Below are 21,631 nucleotides of genomic sequence, written 5' to 3'. Positions count from 1 at the left end.
GTTTTATTTTCAGGGATAATTTAATCTTTTAATTCTCTTTTAACTTTGTATTTTATATTGATATGATTTTAAAATGCCCTGTAAACCGCCCTGAGTCCTTCGGGAAAGGGCAGTATATAAATCTAATAAAATCTAATACTGAAGAAATAGTGGAATAGAATCATTAAAGAAGATGCCAAAGGAGGAACAAAATGAAAAGTGAATGACCAAAATTAAAATATTTATTATTGTTATTATTATTTAAATAATTGAACTGAATTGTTGAATTGTCCACAGCGAGTTGGCCTTGGCGAGTTGACTGTGGCGAGTTGTCCCACTTCATCTTCACAGATGCTTCTGAAACCTACATGATCTGAGGAACGCCGAGATGGATCAACGATGTTCATACTTGAGCTCATACTTGCAAATGTGAGCGAGTCTCTGTCCGCAGTCCGTTTCTTTCCAGTATTTATATTCTGAAAGGCACAGAAAAAGGGTCTCACAGACTTTGTTCTCTAGTTCAGCCTTCGCACCCCAAGTTCAGCTTTTGAGGGTCCTCAGTCACATCTTTACAATTTCCCCTCCTGCATACAGCTATGCCTTCATCACAATGAGACTAGACACCTACAGGAAAGTTGCTTTTGAACCAATTGATGTAAGGGAAATTTTTAGGCATCTTCAATTTGGCCTACTAAGATTGGTTCCTTATCAGACTCCTGATCTGGAGAAGTCTTAAATGCCAGAAGTCAAATTAAGACAATTAGGAAGGGAACTTAACGAATAGAATAGAAACAGAAAGAGAACAGAATTCTTTATTGGCCAAGTGTGATTGGATGCACAAGGAATTTGTCTCTGGTGTGGAGGCTCGCTCTGTACATACGAGCAACAAGAGATAAATCATGATTGTAATCATCATAAAAATATATTCATCGTAAATCATAAGATACAACTGTGATATTTTTATATATTTGGCTTCTGTAAGGATAGCCAAATCAGACCAACTAGAGGTAACGGTTACACTTGCAACAATACATTTAGTTGCAAGCTCCAGTCTGTGTCCATCACCGAGACCAGAGGTTCACTCTCCGTTTAGTGACTGAAGTTACTGTAGGAGGGCACTGACCCTTTTTCACACTTACAACCATTGCAGCATCCCCAATGGTCACGTGATCAAAATTCGGATGCTTGGCGACTGGTTCACATTTATGACGGTTGCAGCCTCCCAGGTGTGTGTGTGTGTGTGTGTGTGTGTGTGTGTCACGTGATCCTCTTCTTGCGACTTTCTGACAAGCAAAGTCAATGGGTAAGCCAGATTTGTAAAGTTGCGTGCTTCACAGAGAGACGGACACAGAGCTGGGTAACGATGCGTTTATTCAGGAACAGAACGAATCTGGGGCAAAGGGGATACCTGGCGTCTATTTATACCTGCCCAGGTGAATCACAACCAATCGATTCAAACCTGGGCTTCCCGCCAGTGCAGGTGGCCAATGGATTTAAACCCTGGCTTCCCGCCAGGGCTGACCATGCCTGGGGCTGTCAACAGCTTGAGCCATTCAGGCTTTTCCCGCGTAAACGGTTATAGCCCGGAGCTGTCCAGCCTCCTGCTGAGCTGCTCTTCAGCCTCCTGCTGTGTTGTTCATTGTGTATGCTGAGTGGCATACACTGCAAGATTCACTTAACAACCATGGCCAGAAAAGTCGCAAAATGGGGCCAAACTCGCTGAACCACTGTCTCGCTTAGCAAGGGAAATTTGGGGCCTCAGCTGCGGCCGTAAGCCGGGGACTTCCTGAACTGGCTAGGCTGTCGTCTTTCTAGGAGACGCCTTACCTTCTTCCATTAAGTGGACGCAGTACTTTCTGTTTTCCGACACTTTAGGTGACCCTTTGGCCCAATTGTAGTAAAAAACTTTGTAGGCGTCCATCCACCACCAATCTCCCTGGGCTGAATTCTGGGAAAGACAAAAGATCTCTTTTGTTGAACGGGAGGCTCTTCGCCCGGAATCAGATTGTTTGATGATTCCGCAAAATGGGAAAAGGTCGACTGAGGCAATCTCTCCTCAAGTACGGCTCTTGAGGGGGTCTTCGTGCCCCACCCACCCACCCCAAGCGACAGTGATGGTCCTCCTGACATCCAAAAGGCTCCACCATTTTGCTGGGCCTTTGAAGTTGCAGGTTTTCGTGGGTCTTTGCTAAACTGGATTCCTCACATTGGGTCTTCTAGATCTCCTGATCCACCATCAGCGCTCAGTTTGCTGCTGCTGGGTGAAAAGTTGGGGAGATTTCCCTGGATGAGGAAACTTCCATAATGTGGTTTGTTTCCTTCCTTCCTTTCTCTCCTCCGTTCCTTCCTTCCTTCCTTTTTTGTCCTTCCTTCTGCCTTCTGCCTTCTTCCCTCGTTCTTATTCTTTCTTTTCCTTCCTCTTTTTTCTTTTCTTTTTCTCTCTTCCTTCTTTCTCCTTTCTTCCTTCGCTTTCCTTCCTTCTTTCCTTCCTTCCTTCTTTCACTATTTTCCTTCCTCCCTCCCTCCCTTCCTCCCTCACTCTTATTCTTTCTTTTCGTTCCTCGGTTATCCTTCCTCTCCTTCCTTCCTTTTTTACTTCCTTCCTTCCTTCCTTTCTCCTTCCTCTCCTTTCTTGCTCTCCTTTCTTGCTTGCTTGCTTTCTCCCTTCTTTCTTCTTCCTTCCTCTCTCTCTTATTTTTCTTTTTGTTCATCCCTCTTTCTTTCTTTTCCTTCCTTCCTTCCTTCCTTCCTTCCTTCCTTCCTTCCTTCCTTCCTTCCTTCCTTCCTCATATCTACTATCTCTAGAAGAAGCCTGAGCTGTAGCCTGGGAGTTATACAGCCTACCCCACTGTATACGTATGTGGACCTTTAATAGTACTTTTCCAGAGTTTGGGAGACAGAACCAACATTCTCACCAGCAAACTTATTCCTGGCTTGTCAAAACAAAACTCAGAAAGGGCTGAAGATCCCTCCATTTGTTTACTCAACCTCTGGTGGGACCACATGAACAACACTCGTGTTTTACTCTGTGTCCTGAATTCACCCACATTCTGGGTTGGCACAATCCGTTTGATCATCAACTAATGAGCCAGGCTGGGTAACATTGCAGAAAATAAGTCAGGATTGGAAGTAATCAAATTTGGCATGCTCTTTCTCAAACCTACACACACACACACACACACACACACACACACACACACTTGATTAAAAAGTGATGTGTATAGAGAGAGATGCTTACCTTTCCCTTGTAAAACATTCCGATCCAAACGGGTCCCAAGTTCTTAATGCGTAATGAGATAATGTAGTCGGCCACGTACTTTGTCTCCTCTTCGTCAAGAATGGAGGCCAGGTGGCCACGCATGCCGTGGTTCCGGCAGTCCCTCTAAGGGGAATCAGAACGGGCTGTTTTACTCCAGTCACTCCAGACAAGGGGGCTCCTACCTTGCCGGGATCCCGTCAGAAAAGAGAAGAGCAGAAGAGCTTTACGGAATCCATTCCCACCCAACCGAATTTCCTCAGGGAAATGCATGTGAACAGCTCTTCGGCTTGAGCGCCTGGCAGCAGAAATGAGATTCCAGTTTGAGGTTCTCAGTGCTCTCTCAGCTGGGTTGTCTTCTTGCTAGCACTGATGATGTTCCCTAGCTGGGTCACGAAACGTCTGCAAGAAAACAGCCCAGCTCAGAGAACGTCAAGGACCCCACAGACACCCTTCTTCTTGTCATCATTGTTCTCCTCCTCCTCCTCCTCCCCCCTTTCTCTTTCTCCTCCACTCCATCAACCCCTCTCTCCTAGCACTGACGATGTTCCCCTGTTGGGTCATAAAATGTCTGCAAGACAATAATCCAAATCAGAGAAGAGAGCATCAAGGACTCTATAGTTGTTGTCCTCCCCCTCCTCCTCTTCTTCCTCCCCTCTGCAAACCTCACTCCCTTCTAGCACTGATGAGGTTACCTAGTTGGGTCATGAAACGTCTGCAAGAAAACCACCCAGCTCAGAGAGCACCAAGGACCCCACACTCCTCCTCCTCCTCCTCCTTCTCTCTCTCTCTCTCTCTCTCTCTCTCTCTCTCTCTCTCTCTCTCTCTCTCTCTCTCTCTCTCTCTCTCCAGCCCCCCCTTCCTCCTAGCACGGATGATGTTCCCTAGTTGGGTCATGAAACGTCTGCAAGAAAACCACCCAGCTCAGAGAGCACCAAGGACCCCACACTCCTCCTCCTCCTCCTCCTCCTCCTCCTCCTTCTTCTCTCTCTCTCTCTCTCTCTCTCTCTCTCTCTCTCTCTCTCTCTCTCTCTCTCTGCAGCCCCCCCTTCCTCCTAGCACGGATGATGTTACCTAGTTGGGTCATGAAATATCTACAAGAAAACAGCCCAGCTCAGAGAGGATCCCCATAGCCCTCCTCTTCCTCCTCCTCCTCCCCACCAATCTCTCTCTTCTAGCACTGATGATGATCCCTAGTTGGGTCATGAAACATCTGCAGGGAAACCACCAAGATCAGAGAGCACCAAGGACCCCACAGTCGTTGTCTTCCTCCTCCTCTCCGCAGGCCCCCCCTCCTCCTAGCACTGATGATGTTACCTAGTTGGGTCATGAAACATCTGCAAGGAAACAACCCAGCTCAGAGACCATCAAGGATCTCACAGTTCTTCTTCTTCTTCCTCCTCCTCCTCTTCTTCACAAACCCTGCTCCCTTCTAGCCCTGATGATGTTCCCTAGATGGGTCATGAAATGTCCGCCGGGAAGCCACCACGCTCAGAGAGCACCTGGGACCTCTCCAATATTCTGATATCGATTTTAAATGGGGGGAGGCCAGGGGGGCTCATTGCCACATGCGGTTTGCAGCTCATACTCGGGAGTGTGAACCGGGGGGGGGGGGCACCTTACCTCTGCCTCTGCCCACGTCCGCTTCTGGCAGAAGATCGAATAGCAGGTCCCCCTGAAGGTCATCCATCCCAGCGGACAGGTTTCCGTTTCAGCATCACCTGTGGCAGAAGAGCACCTGGATTAGGGGCCGCGTTTCAGCCGCTGGTGTTCTGAACCAGCCCTCTTCTCGCAACCCCTATTCAAAAAGAAGAGACTGGAAAGCGTCCAAGGCCAAAAGGCTTCTGCCAAGATTTAATTACGCAGTTAACAAAAACACTAGAGCTTGTCTTCTCAAGCGGAAAAGTTGCTTTCAGCAACCAGCCCCTCCCCAAACACTCCTTTTATAGAGAGCTCAGGGCGTGGTCTCCTTGTGCCTCCTCCCAAGGAGTCCTGCAGCCTTTCTTTGTTTGTTCCTGCTTGACTGCCTCCTGCGTCGGGCGTCCTTGAACAGGGCCAGCTGTGGGTCATCTTCCTCCGCACTCTCGGGCTCACGCAGCTGAGAAGAGGTCCCCGGCTGAGGACTCTGCAAAGCCTCCAAACCATCATCAGCCGGTTCGTTTCCCTCCTCCAAACCATCATCAGCCGGTTCGTTTCCCTCCTCCCCCTCAGAGTCATCCGATACATCAGAGCCGGCTGTCGGACCCACAGGCTGGCCCTGAGTCACAACAGCTGGGATGTAAACACAGGGAATCTTCAACCTGTGCTCCTCCTAAAATCCTTCTCTGAGGGAGGAGGGTGGTTCAGAGATGTGAACAACGAGTGAACTAAGGACAAAATAACAGAATTGGAAGGTCTTCTAGTCCAACCCAGCGCCCCTTCCCCCCCCCCTTCAAGCTGGGCAGCACCGAAGCTCCTCGCAGGAACTCACATCTGTGCAACAGATAGACGGGAAGCAAAAGGCCGACGCAGGCAAGAAAGATGGTCCACATCTGGATGGAGAAACAACAAAAAGAAATTAAAAGTGGAGAAATTGAAGCGTGTCATTATCTAGGCCTACATCAGCCCTCACATACTGTAAATTGGAAGGAACCAGAATCAGAATACAGCTGGAAGGGACCTTGGAGGTCATCTAGTCCTGCCCCTAGCTCAAGCAGGAGACCCTTTACCATCTCAGACAACGGACTGCCCAGTCTCTCCTTAAAAACCTTCAGTGTTGGAGCTTTCACAACTTCTGGTGGCCAGCTGTTCCACTGCTTAATTGTCCTCACTGTTAGGAAGCTTCTCCTTAATTCCAGGTTGCTTCTCTCCTTGATGAGTTTCCCTCCGTTCTTTCTTGTCTGAATCTTGTGTCCACAACAACGTTTCCCTGAGCCTATAGGTGGTCCTCAATTTATGGCAACAACTGGGGCCAGAGTTTCCGTCCCTAAGCAAAGCAACGGTTCAGTGAGCCATGCCCGAGTTTGCCACCTTTTTCGCCACGGTGTTACACAAATCACTGCAGCTGTACACGGGCGTTAAGTGAATCTGGCTTCCGTCAGGGTGCTTGCTTCTCCAGATATGGCCAGGAAAGTTGCAGAGGGTGATCAAATGACCCCAAGATGCTGCAACAGTCCTTAGTACATGCCAGTTGCCAAACATCCCAATTTTGATCACATGATTGTGGGGAACGCCATGATCTGCAAGGTCCGGTCTAAAGTCACTTTTTAACTTCAAAAACTTTTATTTCATTTTAAATAATAATAATAATAATAATAATAATAATAATAATAATAATAATAATAATAATAATAATAATAATAATAAGATGATGATGATGATTGATTGATTGATTGATTGTTGATTGATATAAGTTGATTGATATGGCTGTACCAGCAGATGCCAGAGTCGAAGAAAAAGAACTGGGAAAAATTATGAAATACCGCGACCTGGCCATCGAAACTGCGTGATTATGGATGAAACGCATAACAGTGATACCCATTGTCATCGGGGCACTGGGAACTATGTCCAAAAACTTTGCAAAACATGTCAAGAAATTGCAGCTTCCTGCAATAACTCCAGCAAAGCTACAAAAAAACTGCGCTACTCGGAACATCTTACATTTTAAGGAGATACCTGGTTGATACCTAAGATGCTGGCAGCAACCCGTGTCAACCATCAGTGCCAGTCAATTTAAGTGTTCAGTTGACTGAGTTTCATGTTTTATGAATAAAAGTTTTATATGATGATAATAACAACAATAACAATAATAATATATCCCAGGTCTTTGGAAGGACTCAGAACAAAAATTTATTTATTTATTTATTTATTTATTTATTTATTTATTTATTTATTTATTTATTTATTATATTTTTATACCGCCCTTCTCCCGAAGGACTCAGGGCGGTGTACAGGGCAAATGTCAAATCCATAATAATTTTTCTGCGAGTGGTTCACAATAACAGCTTGTTAACAGGGAGTTTTGAAACTTAGACAAGTGCAGCAAGAAATGTCGTAAAGCGGGGGCCAAACTCACTTAACAAATTTCTCACTTAGCAACATAAATTCTAGGCTCCGTTCTGGTCGTAGGTCGAGGACTGCCTGTGTATAAAGGCAAAAACCTCTCTTTTCCCAATCAAGTGGACCATGAAGTTTACATTTGTTTTGTAAACATATATAGACCACCCACCTCCCATACGTGACTCCCCACGGAAAGAGAATTTTAAAAAGTACAAAGGAAGCAGAGTTCCAAAACAACAACAACGGAAAAAAAAATCAGATAAAAATAGCAGCTGTGGAAACTCACCAACACTTCAACAAAGCCAAGTTGTGGGTTGCCCCACGGTGTCAGGGGGGAGGGGGGCAATTCGACAACGAAGCCAGGTTTTCGGAGAGAGAGAGAGAGAGACGCTGAAAAATGGTTTTGAACCGGAGTAGCATTTAAAGCCAGAATTTGGGGTGTGGGGCGGGGGGGGGGCGTTTTGCACACCCCTGAGAAGTGGTGCAAAGGAGCGTGATCAAGATGGAGAGTGTGCATTGTGTGGGGATGCGTGTTGTGTTAAGCTAGGAAAAACGGATCAGTGGCCAGAAAGCCCAGGATTGCACGCGTCTGACAGCGGCATTGAAAAAAGCAACTCACAACCAGACCTCACACTTAACAACCAGTTGCAGCGTCCCCAAGTCACGTGATCACCACTTGTGACCTTCCCCACCCCACCCCACCCCCACCCCGCTGGCTTCCCAACAAGCAAAGTCAAATGGAGGAAAGCCTGATTCACTTATGGACGGAGGCGGTTTGCTTAACGATGGAGGCGGTTTGCTTAATCGTGACTCCCCTCCAAAAAATGTCGTAAAAATCAGGCACGAGGCTCACCGAACAGCCAGCTCGCTTAATGACAGAAATGCTAGTCACAATGGCGGTCGTAAATCGAGGACTACCTGAATTCAAGTTTTTGCAAGTTTTTTTTTCACCTTTCGCTCTTAAAAAGAGTGGAGTTTTGCTGCCACGAACTCCAGAATACAAGCAGGTTAAAGGTAGGAATCGCTCACCTGTCTCTTTTCTGATGTTTTTCTTTATTCTGCTTTTTTCCCCCCTTAAAATACTGCAAAAGCAGCTGCTAGGGGGTATTTATAACCCCAGTCAACAGGAAGCAAGGGAGATCTGAGAATTTACTGGCAGCGCCAGGAAATCTCTTTCCCATTAGAAAGAGGCACTCAAGCAAAGGATCTGAAACCGGGAGAGGCCGAAGAACCATCTGAGCGCAGAAAATCCCCCAGAGGCTTTCGGTAAACCCAATTCCTCAACTTGTGACCACAGTCTGTTGCTAAGCAAGGCACATCCCGTTCTTACGACCTTTTTGCCATGTTGAATTTTGGCCTAGATTGTGCTCGTAAGTCGTGGACTATGTTGCGCGTTTCGCTGCAGCTTCAGACTTGCAGCCTGTTTGCAGACATTTTTCTATTTTTCCTTTTTCTTTTTGCCAACAGTCTCCTCCATAATATTTGCTATGTAGTTCCAAGAAAAATACCAGCACACAATAATAATAACAATAATAATAGTAATAATAATAACAATAACTGTTATGTACTGGGCTCTTCAGGAATACCACGTGGGTTGCTGGAGCAGCTAACGGCTCTCCAGCAACCCACACTACAAGTCTCCTGTGCTGCAATTGGCTATCTCCAGGCGGCAATGGTTGATTCAAACCTCTTGGTTGCCGCCTAGGGGCTAGACTGTATATTGCGGCTAGTTGCAGCCTTTTCCCCAGTACAGTTTCTGCACGAAATAAACTGTGAGTTACCTTGTACTCAGCTTCGCGTCTTCATTCCTGCGCCAAAGAACCCGCTATTTAACAACTAACAATAATAATAATGACTTGGGGTGACAGGATAGCAGCAGTGGTGGGATTCAGTCAGTTCACACCAGTTTGGCAGAACCGGTAGCTCATTTTTTGTTGCACAGGCCCAGAATGGACTTCCAGAAGCGGCATCCACACAGAGAACCAGGTGTTCGCATATTTGAATCCCACCACTGGATAGCAGTCTTCCAGTATTTGAGGGGCTGCCACAAAGAAGAGGGGGAGGGGTCAACTTATTTTCCAAAGCACCAGAAGGCGGGACAAGAAATAATGGATGGAAACTAATTAAGGGAAGAAGCAACCTGGAATTAAGGAGAAACTTCCTAACAGCCAGGACAATTAATCGGTCGAACAGACTTGCCTCCAGAAGTTGTGGGCGCTCCATGCCTGGAGGATTTTTAAGAAGAGACTGGACAGCCATTTGTCCGAAATGGTATAGGGTCTCCTGCCCGAGCAGGGGGTTGGACTAGAAGACCACCAAGGTCCCGTCCAGCTCTATTCTTATTCTGATCCTGGAATTCCATGCCAGCTAGGATGCTACTCCGCTCCATTGCTGGGCCGTGCCTGTTTTGCAGTTGTGTTTCCTTAACCCATTGTGGAGTTTTGTGTGCGTTGTAGGACGTTTCCCTGCCTCCGAAGAGACCTCACATGGATGCCACATTAGTCTCGGGAGACAAACCTTAGCTGGACCTTTTTACCCCAATGAAACCCTAAACCTCCCCTCCTCTCAGAGAGGGGGGGGGTCTTCAGTGAAAATCCCAAGGGAATTTCCACTTCCTTTGGACAAAAATAAATGCAAGGAAATTAGATTAGGTTGAGACAGACCAGCTGGCCCGCTTCATGCTTCACCAGGACCCTTCCAGCTAAAGATGCCTCAGAAATTCTGGAAGCGGAATCCAAAGATCTGGAGATCCTTCAGTCCTGCCTGCAACACAGACCAGGAGAAGAACTTTGTGCGCATGCAGCCCTTGACAAGCCGAGAACCAGCCGCTGGAAGCACCCCCAGGACTCTGTAATGGCACACACACAACCAGATCACCATGTCTTTGTTTATTAGATCTTTATCCTGCCTTATTACTTTTTAACACAGGTCAGGAAACATACATAATGCTCCTATTTACTCCACAACAACAGCCCTGTGAGGGAGGTTGGGCTGAGAGAGAGGGATTGGTCAATCTCCTGGTGATTGGCCCAAAGTTGCCCAGCCAGCTTTCACGGCTAAGGCGGGACTAGAACTCACCGTCTCCCGGTGATTGGCCCAAAGTCACCCAGACAGCTTTCATGCCTAAGGCGGGACTAGAACTCACCGTCTCCCGGTGATTGGCCCAAAGTCACCCAGACAGCTTTTATGCCTAAGGCGGGACTAGAACTCACCGTCTCCTGGTGATGGGCCTAAAGTCACCCAGCCAAGGTGGGAGTAGAACTCACTTGAATTCACAGCCTGGCCTGCTTAGGCATGTGGGATCTGTGGCACAGATTGGTGAGCTCAGGTTGTGAAAATCCTCCCATCAAAGGCCACAAACCAAGAACGATGCAGGTAGTCCTCGACTTACAACAGTTCATTTAGAGACCTTTCAAAGTCGCAACGGCCCTGAAAAAAGGGACTTGTCATCGTTTTTCACACTGACGACCCTTGCAGCATCCCCATGGTCAGGTGATCAAAATCCAGACACTTGTCAATTGACTCACATTTATGACGTTTTGCACTTCGCACCATCCCGTGGTCACATGATCCCCTTTTGCGACCTTCCAACGAGCCAAGCCAACAGGGGAGGGAGCCAGATTCACTTTACCACCGTGTTCCTAACATCACAACTTCAGGGATTCCCTTCACAACTGTGGCAAGAAAGGTCATAAAATGGGGTGGGGGGTGGGGAGAAAACTCACTTAACAAATGTCTCGCTTAGCAACCTAAATTCTGGCCTCCACATGCGGTCGCCAGTTTGAGCAATACCTGTACTTAGGCTTACGCACGTACACCACTCCTTAAAGTGTGCGTTTTTTTGGTGCAAACTACAAGGGGGCTGCTCTCCGTCAGGGAGGGGCCAAGACTATCCTGCGTTGGCCCAGATTTATTTTATTTTATTTTATTTTATTTTATTTTATTTTATTTTATTTTATTAACATGTCCTGGCGCTCTGCAAAACATCTGGTCTTAATTGACCCTTGGGACGCGCAGCTGCCTCCTCGCCAAGTGCCTTGCCGCGCTTCGGCCAGCAGGTGGCGCCGCAGTCTTTCTCTCGCCTGCCTCTTCCAACCCTCCGCGCCTCCCTCGCCAGGTGAGGACAGGTGGCGGCTTCACCTGCAGGACAGGTGGCGGCGGCGGCAGCCGACGGAGGGGCGGGGCCCGCATCCCCGGGGGGGGGGAGAGGTTCGGGGAACGGACCTCCCCTACTTCCCCGTTCCGGGGCTCCACCGCGCCCCGACATCCCCTTGGGCCGAACCACGCAAGCGGGGTCCGAGACAGCGTCGGAAGACCCCCCCACACACCAAAAAAAAGGGGTGTCGGGGCGCTCCGTCAAGCAAATGGGGCGGGAGGGGGGGCTACTGGGCAGAGGGAGGGGCGGCGAGGTTGCAACGACCCGCGCCCCCCCTTCTCTAAGGGAAACAGCCCCCCCTCCCGGCGCCCGCTTATGGGGAGGGGGATCCAGGCGGAGGGTGGGGTGGGGAGGGGCAGGTGGGCAAGAGCCAGTCCCCGTTCGAGCTCGGCGCGATCCGCCCCGGGACTTCGCTCCGCCCGGCCTCGCAGCCAGGGGGGCGGCGGGACCTCCCCCCCCCCCAGACCGCCCCCGACCCAGCCGTCCAGTCCGGCGGAGGGCAGAGCGGAGCGGGCATCCCCGGGCGGGCGGGCGTCATGCGGGGCTGCTGGCAGCTGTGGGCGCTGCCCTGGGCGGCGCTGGCCCTGCAGGGACCCTCCTGGACGGGCGCCGGGACCCCCCCCGCGGGCAGCGGCTCGGCGCCACGGGACTTCGGGGACGACGGTGAGCGCGGGGGCTCCGGAGGGGGGGGGCTGGCAGGAGGGCAGCCAAAAAAAAAAATCCACCCGTGGGTTTCCACGATGCGCGCAGCCCACCCGCCCCCCCCGCTGCCTCGGCTTCGGGCTGGGTTGCTTCGCGTGCAGCTGGAGCCGCTGGGGATGGGGCTTCGGAGCGGGGTGCGGGGGGTGGGGTGGGGAGGGGAGCGCGGGGAAGGGAAGAGCCGGGGCTTCAGGTAGGCTGCCGCTGGCTTTGGAGGCTCCGCCGCTCCGTTCCCAAAGGGAGGGTCGGATCCTTGGAAAATCAGTGATCGGGAGGGTCTCTGGAGTTTCTCTGTCCTCCAGATCCTGGATGTCCCAGAAGGGGCTTTTTTCCCCAAGAGGCAACTTTGTTTTTCCTTGGAAGAGGCTTCGCTCCCGCCGTCCAGTCAGAGCCGAAGAAGCTTCTGGCACGAGGAGCGAAACACGTCTTCAAAGAAAAAGAAAAACAAGAAAGTATAGTTGCCTCCTGGAAAAAGCGCCTTTGGGACAGGGATCAGGAGAGTCTGCGACCCGATGATCTATTGCTTGGGGAGGGATCCACTTTGGGGAGCTTGCTTAGGCCAGGCGTCTTGTCCTTGACAATACCCAAGGTCCCTCGAGGTCATCCAGCCGAGCCCTGCATAGCAAAGGACGCTCCTATCAATCTGCAGGTAGTCCTCGACTTAGGAGCCCGAAATGTCTGTCGCTAGGCAAGACCTGTTAAATGGGTTTAGCCCCCATTTTGCGCCCTTTCTTGCCACAGCTGTTAAGTGAATCGCTGCCGTTGTTAAGTCAGTGATACGGTTGTTAAGTGAATCTGGCTTCCTCATTGACTCAGCTCATCACAAGAGGGATCACATGACTCTAGGACACTGCGACGGTCATAGATGTGAGTCGGTTGCCAAGGGCCTGGATTTTGATCACGTGACCAAGGGGGGAATGTTGCAAGGGTCGTTAGTGTGAAAAATGGTCGTTAAGAGTGAAAACTGGTTGTGGTTCCCCTTTTTTTCAACGCTGTTGGAACTTTGGCCACTAAATGAATGATTGTAAGTTGAGCACTACCTGTAACCTAAATGCCGGTGAAATCAAGATATATTATGTCTACAGCACTCCCACAGTCTACTAAGAACATGATTCAATTGAACAATAGGGTAGATTTATTTTTCATGGCCAAAAGTCATGTTGATTTTTGCTTCTTAGGACACGGCTTTCCCTGTGTGTGCTAACACACTGGCCTCTTGACAATTTGCTGAAAATCACTCCCAGCTGTGGATGCCACACTGACTGCTGGGTAATCTATCTTCCTGGATCTCCTGGTGGCAGACAGCAACAATATTTGCTCACCTCCAGGCAGCTGAAACTTGACCGGTCCATCCGGGTTTTCTCCAAAACAGCACAAGTTTTCATCCAGCAAGTTTTTGTGAAATGTTGGGGTGTGATTTCATCATTCAAAATTAAGCCCGCTCCTTAAATAAATCTCGTTTAACGCTTGCCCGTGCATCCTGCCCTTCACAGTCTCGAGTTTTGTTTTCGGAGGAGGAGATGGAACGAAAACGCTTCTGCCTTTTCTTTGCTCGCTGATCCACGGGGTCCCTTTTGTTGCCTTTTCAACATTTTTTTTTAAAAAATTAACGTTCTTCACCCAAACGAAGGTTTTAGCAGTCAGGCCCCACCATGAGAATATCCTTAAAAATCTACCTCCTTGGGCACTTTCTCTATCCGAGGGATCAGAGGTCCCCAACCTTTTGGGCGCCAGGGACCGGCTCCGTGGAGAGAGATTTTTCCACAGACCGGAGAGTGTGTGGTTTTGTGATCTACCTGCATCCCGTGGATGGGGCTTTGCTTGTTTGTGCGGACCGGTTGCTGGCATGCCACGGCCCGGTACCGGTCCATGGACCGGGAGTTGGGGACCCCTGCGATGGATGATTGCTTTGGCACTGAGCTGCTGGCTGGGAGGAATTGGCTGCTAGTTGGTTGCTGTGGCGTCTTCTTTGCATTTGCAAAATCCTAAATATAGGTAGTCCTCGCCTTATGACCGGTCGCTGAGGACTAAGTCATAAGTTGAAGACTACCCGTATGTGGGATTTTGCAAAGGCAGAGAGGAGACATCGTAGCTGTTTGAAGTTCTAACAGGCCTATCTGAGGGTACTGTTAACCCAGATTTAAAGTCCTGACGGCCACCCCCACATGGTCACATGACCCAAATTCAGCCCTTGGCAACCAGGCTGCCTTTACGGCTGTTTGCGGCATCCCTCCGTCACGTGACCCCATTTTATACGAGCGTTTTCTCCAAAGTGCAGCGTTTACTTCTGTTTTTTGGTGTGAAAAGCCGTCTTTCAGGAACCACGGTTTGGCTCAATGACCATGGCGCTTGCTTGACGACTGCCACAAAAATGTCACAAAATTGGGTCTGTTGTGTGAGTTTGTAAAATGGGACAAAATTCACTTAACAACCGTCGAGCTGAGCAACAGAAAGGTTCGGCTCCATTGTGGCCGTAAGTCGAGGATCATTTTGTAATGAAAGTTCCTCCCCCCCCTGCCCAAGAATAAGCCCACCCACCCATCCCCCCTTTGCTGTTTTGCAGAGTTTTAATTAGTTCCGTGCCCCAACAAGTTTTAAGGGTTGTTTTGAACTCACTTTTTATCCTGGTGGCTCTGCTTTGCCCGTTATTTCTCAGGTGTTAATCCTGCAGACTCCCTTCCCTAAGAAACTGTCTTAGTTCAGTATGGAGACAGCCTGGAAGGTTGGCCCAGGTGTGCTTTCCAAGCCGAGGTGTGAGATATACGAGACCCACAGGATCCTTGTCTGATCTTGGTGCTTTCCTTCTGCCTCTTAGCTTGTGCGCTTGTGGTGTAGAACACATGCGTGGGAACATTTATCAACCCTCCCATTGGATTCAAACCAAGAAAAGGGAACTTTGTAGCTCAGGGTTGAACTGTGGGGTCTCTGGTGCTCTCTGAGCGGGGTGGTTTTTCTTGCAGACGTTTCATGACCCTACTAGGTAACATTATCAGGGCTAGAAGGGAGGGGGCATTGTGGAGAGGAGGAGGAGGAGGAGGATTGTGGGGTCCTCAATGCTCTCTGAGCTTGATTATTTTCTTGCAGACATTTCTTGACCCAACTAGGGATCATCAGCAGGGCTAGAAGGGGGGGAGGAGGAGGAGGAGGAGGAGGAGGAGGAGGAGGAGGAGGAGGAGGAGGACGACGATGACGACGACGACTGTGGGGCCCTTGATGCTCTCTGAGTTTGGTTGTTTTCTTGCAGAGGTTTCATGACCCAACTAGGGAACATTATCAGTGCTGGAAGGGAGTGGTGGTTTGTGGAGAGGAGAAAGAGAAGTGAGGAGGAGGAGGAGGACTGTGGGGTCCTTGGTGCTCTCTGAGCTGGGTGGTTTCCTTGAAGACGTTTCATGACCCAACTAGGGAACATCATCAGGGCTAGAAAGGAGAAGGAAGGAAGGAAGGAAGGAAGGAAGGAAGGAAGGAAGGAAGGAAGGAAGGAAGACAAAGAGGTGGGGGCTGCACAGGCCTTTAAAGATGGAGACCCCCCCCAAAGGCAGCCAGCCTCTCCTGACATAATTTATTTATTTATTTTATTAAATTTATATACCGCCCTATTCCCGTAGGACTCAGGGCGGTTTACAGGGAAAATTAAAAGCATAACATACCATAATGCCAGCCTCTGGAGAACCTCCCTTTCCAGCAGCCCTCTACCTGGGATCTTGAGGTTTCAGGTCGCAGGTGCTGCCCTCTCTGAGCTTGATTATTTTCTTGCAGACATTTGTTGACCCAACTAGGCAACATCATCAGGGCTAGAAGGGAGGAGGCATTGTGGAGAGGAGGAGGAGGAGGAATGTGGGGTCCTTGCTGCTCTCTGAGCCTGGTTGTTTCCTTGTAGACGTTTCATGACCCAACTAGGTAACGTAATCAGGGCTAGAAGGGAGGGGGGTTTGTGGAGAGGAGGAGGAGGAGCATGCGGTCCTTGGTGCTCTCTGAGCTTGGTTGGTCTTGCAGGCAATTCATGACCCAGCTAGGGAACATCCCCAATGTTAATCTGGAGTTTGCCCTGTTTCTCTTCTAGTGGCTCACCCTGTCCGTGTTGCTGGGAGCATTCTTGACGCTTCCTCAATTAGGGTGTTGTTTGCTCGGCGTCTGAAGCCAGCCAGCAAAGCGAGGTTTTAATCTCCTCCAGAAGGGCCAAAGCGTGGGAGCAGTGCTGTGGGGAGTGTATTCCCAAGGGCTGGGGCCACAGCAGAAAAGGCCCTTCTCCTTGACCCCACCCGCCAGAATTCCTCAACAGGCAGCGTCCGTACCAGGCCTCTTGTGCTGGCCGCAAGTGGGGCAGGCGGATCCCAGTGGGGTGAGATGGCTCCTCAATCCCCCTACTATGGCCAAGCAAATGCCACAGGCCAGTCTGTCAACTTCCCAGGGGCTTTGTTTTTAATTTTTTAACTCTAATTTTTAATTTATTTTAATTTTAATTTTAATTCATTGTACAGAGGCCTTTAATTTTAATTCTATCTTAACTTCTGTATTTATTTTATGTGTCAGGACCCACCCCAAACCACGTCTTAGGAAGACAAAAACTCTTGGAGCCAGGTTTTTAGTCCAAAAGAAATCTTTACTATGACATGCTCGGTTGTAGGAAATGAGACAGGGCTTAATGGTTCCACGATGTAAATCCTTATAAAGAGTTCCCGGTTTAACCCCCCTTAATCCCCATTTGGTCAGTCCCCCCATCCTTCCTCTCGTATCATCCATCTCGTGGGAAAAAGGAAGTTAGGACCCTTTTGTTTATTGCTGTCTACCGTGACAAAAGCCAGATGCTAGCCCCCCCCTTTTGTTTCCCCAGTTCAAAAGGCTTCTCCTTTCCTTTGAAATGCCTATTGCCGGTTCAATACACATCTATCCTCTTCTCTTCGGGAGATGACAGAATCCATGGGATAATGTTTGAAACATTCCATTTATGAATATGATATAAATGGATTCTGACAGTATGTTATTGTTGTTAGCCGCCCTGAGTCCTTCGGGAGATAGGGCGGCATATAAACCCCAATAATAAATAAATAAATAAACCCACCCACCCACCCCCACCCAAAATTCTCGCCTGGTTCTTCTGGGCTTCCAGCCCTGGGACTCATGTAGATGTGACACGGCCATTAACCGCCACCTGCTCTTCCTTCGCAGTCCTTGACCTGCTGGAGGCGCTCAACATCAGCCGCTCGGTACCAGGCATCAGCAAGACCCAGGGTCCCGATCCGGGCATCCCGGCCTGGAAGTTCCGCCGGCGGGCGCCCCTCCTGACTCTGCCCTGGGACTACTCCGTCTACCTACTGTCCACGGTGCAAGCCGCCCTCGGCTTCCACTTCGTGGCCCGCCAGAGCCCCGGATCGGAGGGCACCCTCATCTCCCTGGCCTCCCCAGCAGCTGCCAAGCGGGATGGGCACCCCCTCCTGCAGCTGGCATCCAGCACCCGGGAGGACCACCTGTGGCTGGCGTACCGGGCGGTGCATAACATGGAGCCAGCCACGCTGGTCTTCCCGGGAAGCAGCCCTTTTGCCCACGGCCGCTGGGCACAACTGGCCCTGAACCTGGAGCCACGGCGCGTCTCCCTGTACGTGGACTGCCAAGAGCCCTTCCTTTTTGAAGGAAGCCATGGGGAGGACCTGCTCAGCCTGCTGCTGCCCCTCGACCTGCAGATCACCTTTGCCAGTCTGGCCGGAGACGAAGCCAGCAAGTTCCTGGTAAGTCCAGCCAAGGTGGCATTTAGCTGTGACCGGCATCCAGAACGTTCCTAAGCCCACTTTGGGGGCTTATCCTGTGTAACGAGGCCAATTGGGGTTCCTTCGTGCCACGGACGAGTCTTGCTGAACGTCAATTTCCTTTCTGTGGTTTGGGCAGAACTTATGCCTTTTTATCAGAAACACGAGTAGTCCTCCATTTAGGGCCACAGTTGAGGCTGACACTTCCGTGGTTAAATGAGACATTTGTTCAGCAGATTTTGCCCCATTTTGCGACCTTTCCTGCCACAGCTCTTAAGTGAATCACTGCAGTGGTTGAGTTAGTGAACCCCGTTGTTAAGTGAATCTGCCTTCCCCAATTGACTTAGCTTGTCAGAAGGTTGCAAACGGGGATCACGTGAGCCCTGGACACTACAACCATCGTAAATATGAGTCGGTTGCCAGCCTCTGAATTTTGATCCTAACTATGGGATGCGGTGGCTCAGTGGGTTAGGATGCTGAGCTTGTCGATCAGAAGGTCGGCAGTTTGGCGGGTCGAATCCCGAGTGCCGCATAGCAGAGTGAGCGCCTGTCACTCGTCCCAGCTTCTGCCAACCTAGCAGTTCCGAAGCACGTAAAAATGCAAGTAGAAAAATAGGGACCGCTCCGGTGGGAAGGTAACAGCGTTCCGTGCGCCTTTGGCGTCTAGTCATGCCGGCCACATGACCACGGAGACGTCCTCGGACAAGCGCCGGCTCTTCGGCTCTGAAACGGAGATGAGCACCGGCTCCTAGAGTCGGAAACGACTAGCACGCGTGTGTGGGGGAACCTTTACCTTTTACCTTTTATGAGGATATTGCAAAGGTCATAACAGTGAGAAACGGTCATAGGTCACATTTTTCAGTGCCATCGTAAGTTTGAACGGTCACTAAACAAGCTGAGAATCAAGGCCTATCTGTGCTACGTAGAGAATTATATGTTAACAGACCCTGGCTCTACAAAGTTAGTAACAGACTCTGAAATCCTTTAAACTTACTCAAACATAGGAAATAATTAATTAATTAATCCACATTGTAAACAGTCACCAGCAAAGACACAAAAATGCAATCAGCACAATGTAAAGATAATTATAATACAGTTCAAATGAAGAGACCCCCCCCGTACACACCATTTGATTTAATTAACCCCTTCTCCATGTCAACACAGGCACATATACACAACCCTCATGTGTCACCCTAGAACCAGCACGTACACATACCCACGCCCTTCAGGACCCACGCCAAGGACACGTGCCCTTATAAAGCATCTCTTCTGTGCTCCTTTTTCTCCGTAGCTACCCCCACGGGCGAATCCCCTTGTTATTCGGAATAAATAATTCTCCTTCCCTCACGGCTGTCTGGCTTTCATTTCGATTTCTTCAACTTCAGTCGGGAACCCCATGTTATTCTTCCGACAGAGGCTAAGCCAGTCTATCTGAGGGGGGGGGGCTCTCTTAAGTTGCGAACCCGGGTGGAATTTTCGCGTTGAACAAAACACCCGTGGTTTTAAAGGTCATTTTGGAAATGTATTTTTAAGCCGGGGAAGTAATCCAAGGAGGTGAGAAATAGCAGCCAACAAGCAGACGTTCAAAAAAGGGACAAGACAGTTATGTGGGGTAGGGGGGGGGGGCTAAGGGTTTCAAGGACCTCTTGCAAGTTACGTTGCGAGAAGGCTGGACATCAAGAGTTGCTTTGAGTGTTATGGATATTGCTAAGGATAGGACTGGCGTTGCCTTTTCCTCACTGTACACCTCCCCATGTTTGTTAGTTTGTCTGTTATTTATTTATTTATTTATTTATTTATTTATTTATTTATTTATTTATTTATTTATTTATTTATTTATATAAATACATATCATCCTTCTTCCTCCTCCTATTTTCCCCATAACAATAACCCTTTGAGGTGGGCTGGGCTGAGAGATAGTGAGTGGCCCAAAGTCACCCAGCTAGTTTTCGTGCCTAAGGCGGAACTAGAACTCAACGTCTCCTGGTGATTAACCCAGAATCACTCAGCTGGCTTTCATGCTTTGAGTGGCACTAGAACTCACAATCTCCTGGTGATTGGCCCAAAGTCACCCAGTTGGCTTTCATGCCTAAGGTGGGACTAGAACTCACCGTCTCCTGGTGATTGACCAAGAATCACTAAGCTGGCTTTCATGCTTCAAGTGGTACTAGAACTCACCGTCTCCTGGTGATTGGCCCAAAGTCACCCAGTTGGCTTTCATGCCTGAAGTGGAACTAGAACTCACTGTCTCCTGGTGATTGGCCCAAAGTCACCCAGCCGGCTTTCATGCCTAATGCAGGACTATAACTCACCGTCTCCTGGTAATTGACCCAGAATCACTCAGCTGGCTTTCATGCTTCGAGTGGCACTAGAACTCACCATCTCCTGGTGATTGGCCCAAAGTCACCCAGTTGGCTTTCATGCCTGAGGTGGAACTAGAACTCACTGTCTCCTGGTGATTGGCCCAAAGTCACCCAGCCGGCTTTCATGCCTAATGCAGGACTATAACTCACCATCTCCTGGTAATTGACCCAGAATCACTCAGCTGGCTTTCATGCTTCGAGTGGCACTAGAACTCACCCTCTCCTGGTGATTGGCCCAAAGTCACCCAGTTGGCTTTCATGCCTGAGGTGGAACTAGAACTCACCGTCTCCCGCTTTTTGTAGCTTTATGTCTTAACCGTTAGACATTCGTGACTGTGATGGATTATTTTTTTTTGCAGGGCTCCTGGCAGACAGCCGAGATCTCCCCCCATGGCTTCCCCCGCCGCCCCTGGCACTGTGAGAACCTGCCGGGTAAGCGTCCAAATTGCAGGTCGTCGGGCTGGCGGAGTGTGTGTGTGTGTGTCTGTGTGTGTGTGAGAGAGAGAGAGAGAGAGAGTAGTTTGCAGCACTGCTGCGGTTCAGCAAGACCTTTTTTTCCCCTGCCACCCGCTGACCTAGAACTGGGAGGGTCATCCAGAAGGGACCAAGTCCAAGGGCGCAGCTGAGAGGCCAGGATCAAAGGATTCCCAGCAGTGGGAAACCTTTCCTTCCCTCCAGCCCCCCATTCACCCCCCCCCAACATCTGTGCTGTGGGCCAGATGTTCCCTGTCCCGGGCGGCTGAGAGCCGTGGGCCTGGGCTGGGCTCCAGCCAGACAGGAGGCAACAGCTGCAGAGAGGCAGGCTGGAGCCCCACCAGTGTCCGGGTGGCCCAGAGCCACGGAGGGGGGGGAGGGGGAGCCCTCTGGAAGGGGCAGGCCAGGGGAACGCTATTGGCTGGCTCTGAGCCAAATTGGAGAGGTTTCTCTGCAGGTGGACTGGATGCCAATAGGATATCAGCCATTCTGGCAAGCGGCAGGTGTGTGTGTGTGTGTGTGTCTCTCTCTCTCTCTTGACTTCACACTCCTGCGGTGTGGCAACTTGTGTCCTGGGCTTCTTGCGTTGGTTCCTCCTCCACCTCCTCCTCCTCCTCCTCCTCCTTCTCCTCCTCCTCCTTCCTCCTCATCCCTCCATCCTCCATTCTCCTTCTCATTGCTCCCTTTTCCCTTCTCTTTCCTCTCCCCCCTTCTCCTCCATCCCTTCTCCCTCTCTTTTTCCTCTTCCTCCTCCTCTGTCCCGTTCTCCTTCTTCCCCTTCCCTTTCCCCTTTTTTCCTTCCTCCCTTCTTTCTTCTACTCTTTCTCCATCCCTACTCCTTCTCCAACCCTCATCCCCCTGTCCTCCATTTTCCATCTCCTTCCTTCCTTTTCCCCGTCTCTTTTCTCTCCCCCTTCTCCTCCAT

General features: G+C 49.9%; 2 protein-coding genes across 5 annotated transcripts in view; one reads left to right on the top strand and one right to left on the bottom strand.

Moving 5' to 3' along the window:
• Positions 1–255: 255 nt before the first annotated feature.
• On the bottom strand, positions 256–14,902 carry LOC308670182 (C-type lectin-like). 4 transcript variants are annotated; one of them, XM_081331481.1, is made up of 9 exons: positions 14,745–14,902; positions 10,801–10,947; positions 10,486–10,702; positions 9,937–10,121; positions 5,706–5,766; positions 4,859–4,956; positions 3,218–3,361; positions 1,807–1,927; positions 256–455 (listed from the first exon to the last, which is right to left on the bottom strand). In XM_081331481.1, the coding sequence occupies exons 5-9, from the start codon at positions 5,764–5,766 to the stop codon at positions 373–375; spliced, it is 507 nt and encodes a 168-aa protein (XP_081187607.1). In that variant the 5' UTR covers positions 9,937–10,121; positions 10,486–10,702; positions 10,801–10,947; positions 14,745–14,902; the 3' UTR covers positions 256–372. The 4 variants fall into 4 exon arrangements, with proteins under 4 accessions (XP_081187607.1, XP_081187608.1, XP_081187610.1 ...); XM_081331482.1 differs by having other exon boundaries at positions 10,486–10,947; XM_081331484.1 differs by lacking the exons at positions 9,937–10,121; positions 10,486–10,702; positions 10,801–10,947.
• Positions 11,966–21,631, top strand: part of KCP (kielin cysteine rich BMP regulator) — a gene marked incomplete at its 5' end in the record, with an annotated part of 60,329 nt that continues 50,663 nt past the window's right edge. The window contains 3 exons of the mRNA XM_081331910.1: positions 11,966–12,092; positions 17,295–17,851; positions 20,592–20,664. Of these exons, the coding sequence (XP_081188036.1) occupies positions 11,966–12,092; positions 17,295–17,851; positions 20,592–20,664 (757 nt within the window). The remainder of the gene's footprint in view (positions 12,093–17,294; positions 17,852–20,591; positions 20,665–21,631) is intronic.

Source organism: Vipera berus (genome assembly GCF_964194415.1).
Source record: "Vipera berus genome assembly, chromosome: 6".
Taxonomy (NCBI): domain Eukaryota; kingdom Metazoa; phylum Chordata; class Lepidosauria; order Squamata; family Viperidae; genus Vipera; species Vipera berus.
The sequence above is the reverse complement of the archived record's forward strand: the minus strand, read 5'-3'. Positions and strand labels throughout refer to the sequence as shown.

Coding starts and splice junctions, on each gene's coding strand:
- LOC308670182 (XM_081331482.1), bottom strand. CDS start 5,766: ATGTGGACCATCTTTCTTGCCTGCGTCGGCCTTTTGCTTCCCGTCTAT. Junction 3,362..4,858: donor GGACGTGGGCAGAGGCAGAG/GTAAGGTGCCCC, acceptor GATTCCCCTTAG/AGGGACTGCCGGAACCACGG. Junction 456..1,806: donor CGTCCACTTAATGGAAGAAG/GTAAGGCGTCTC, acceptor TGTGCCTTTCAG/AATATAAATACTGGAAAGAA.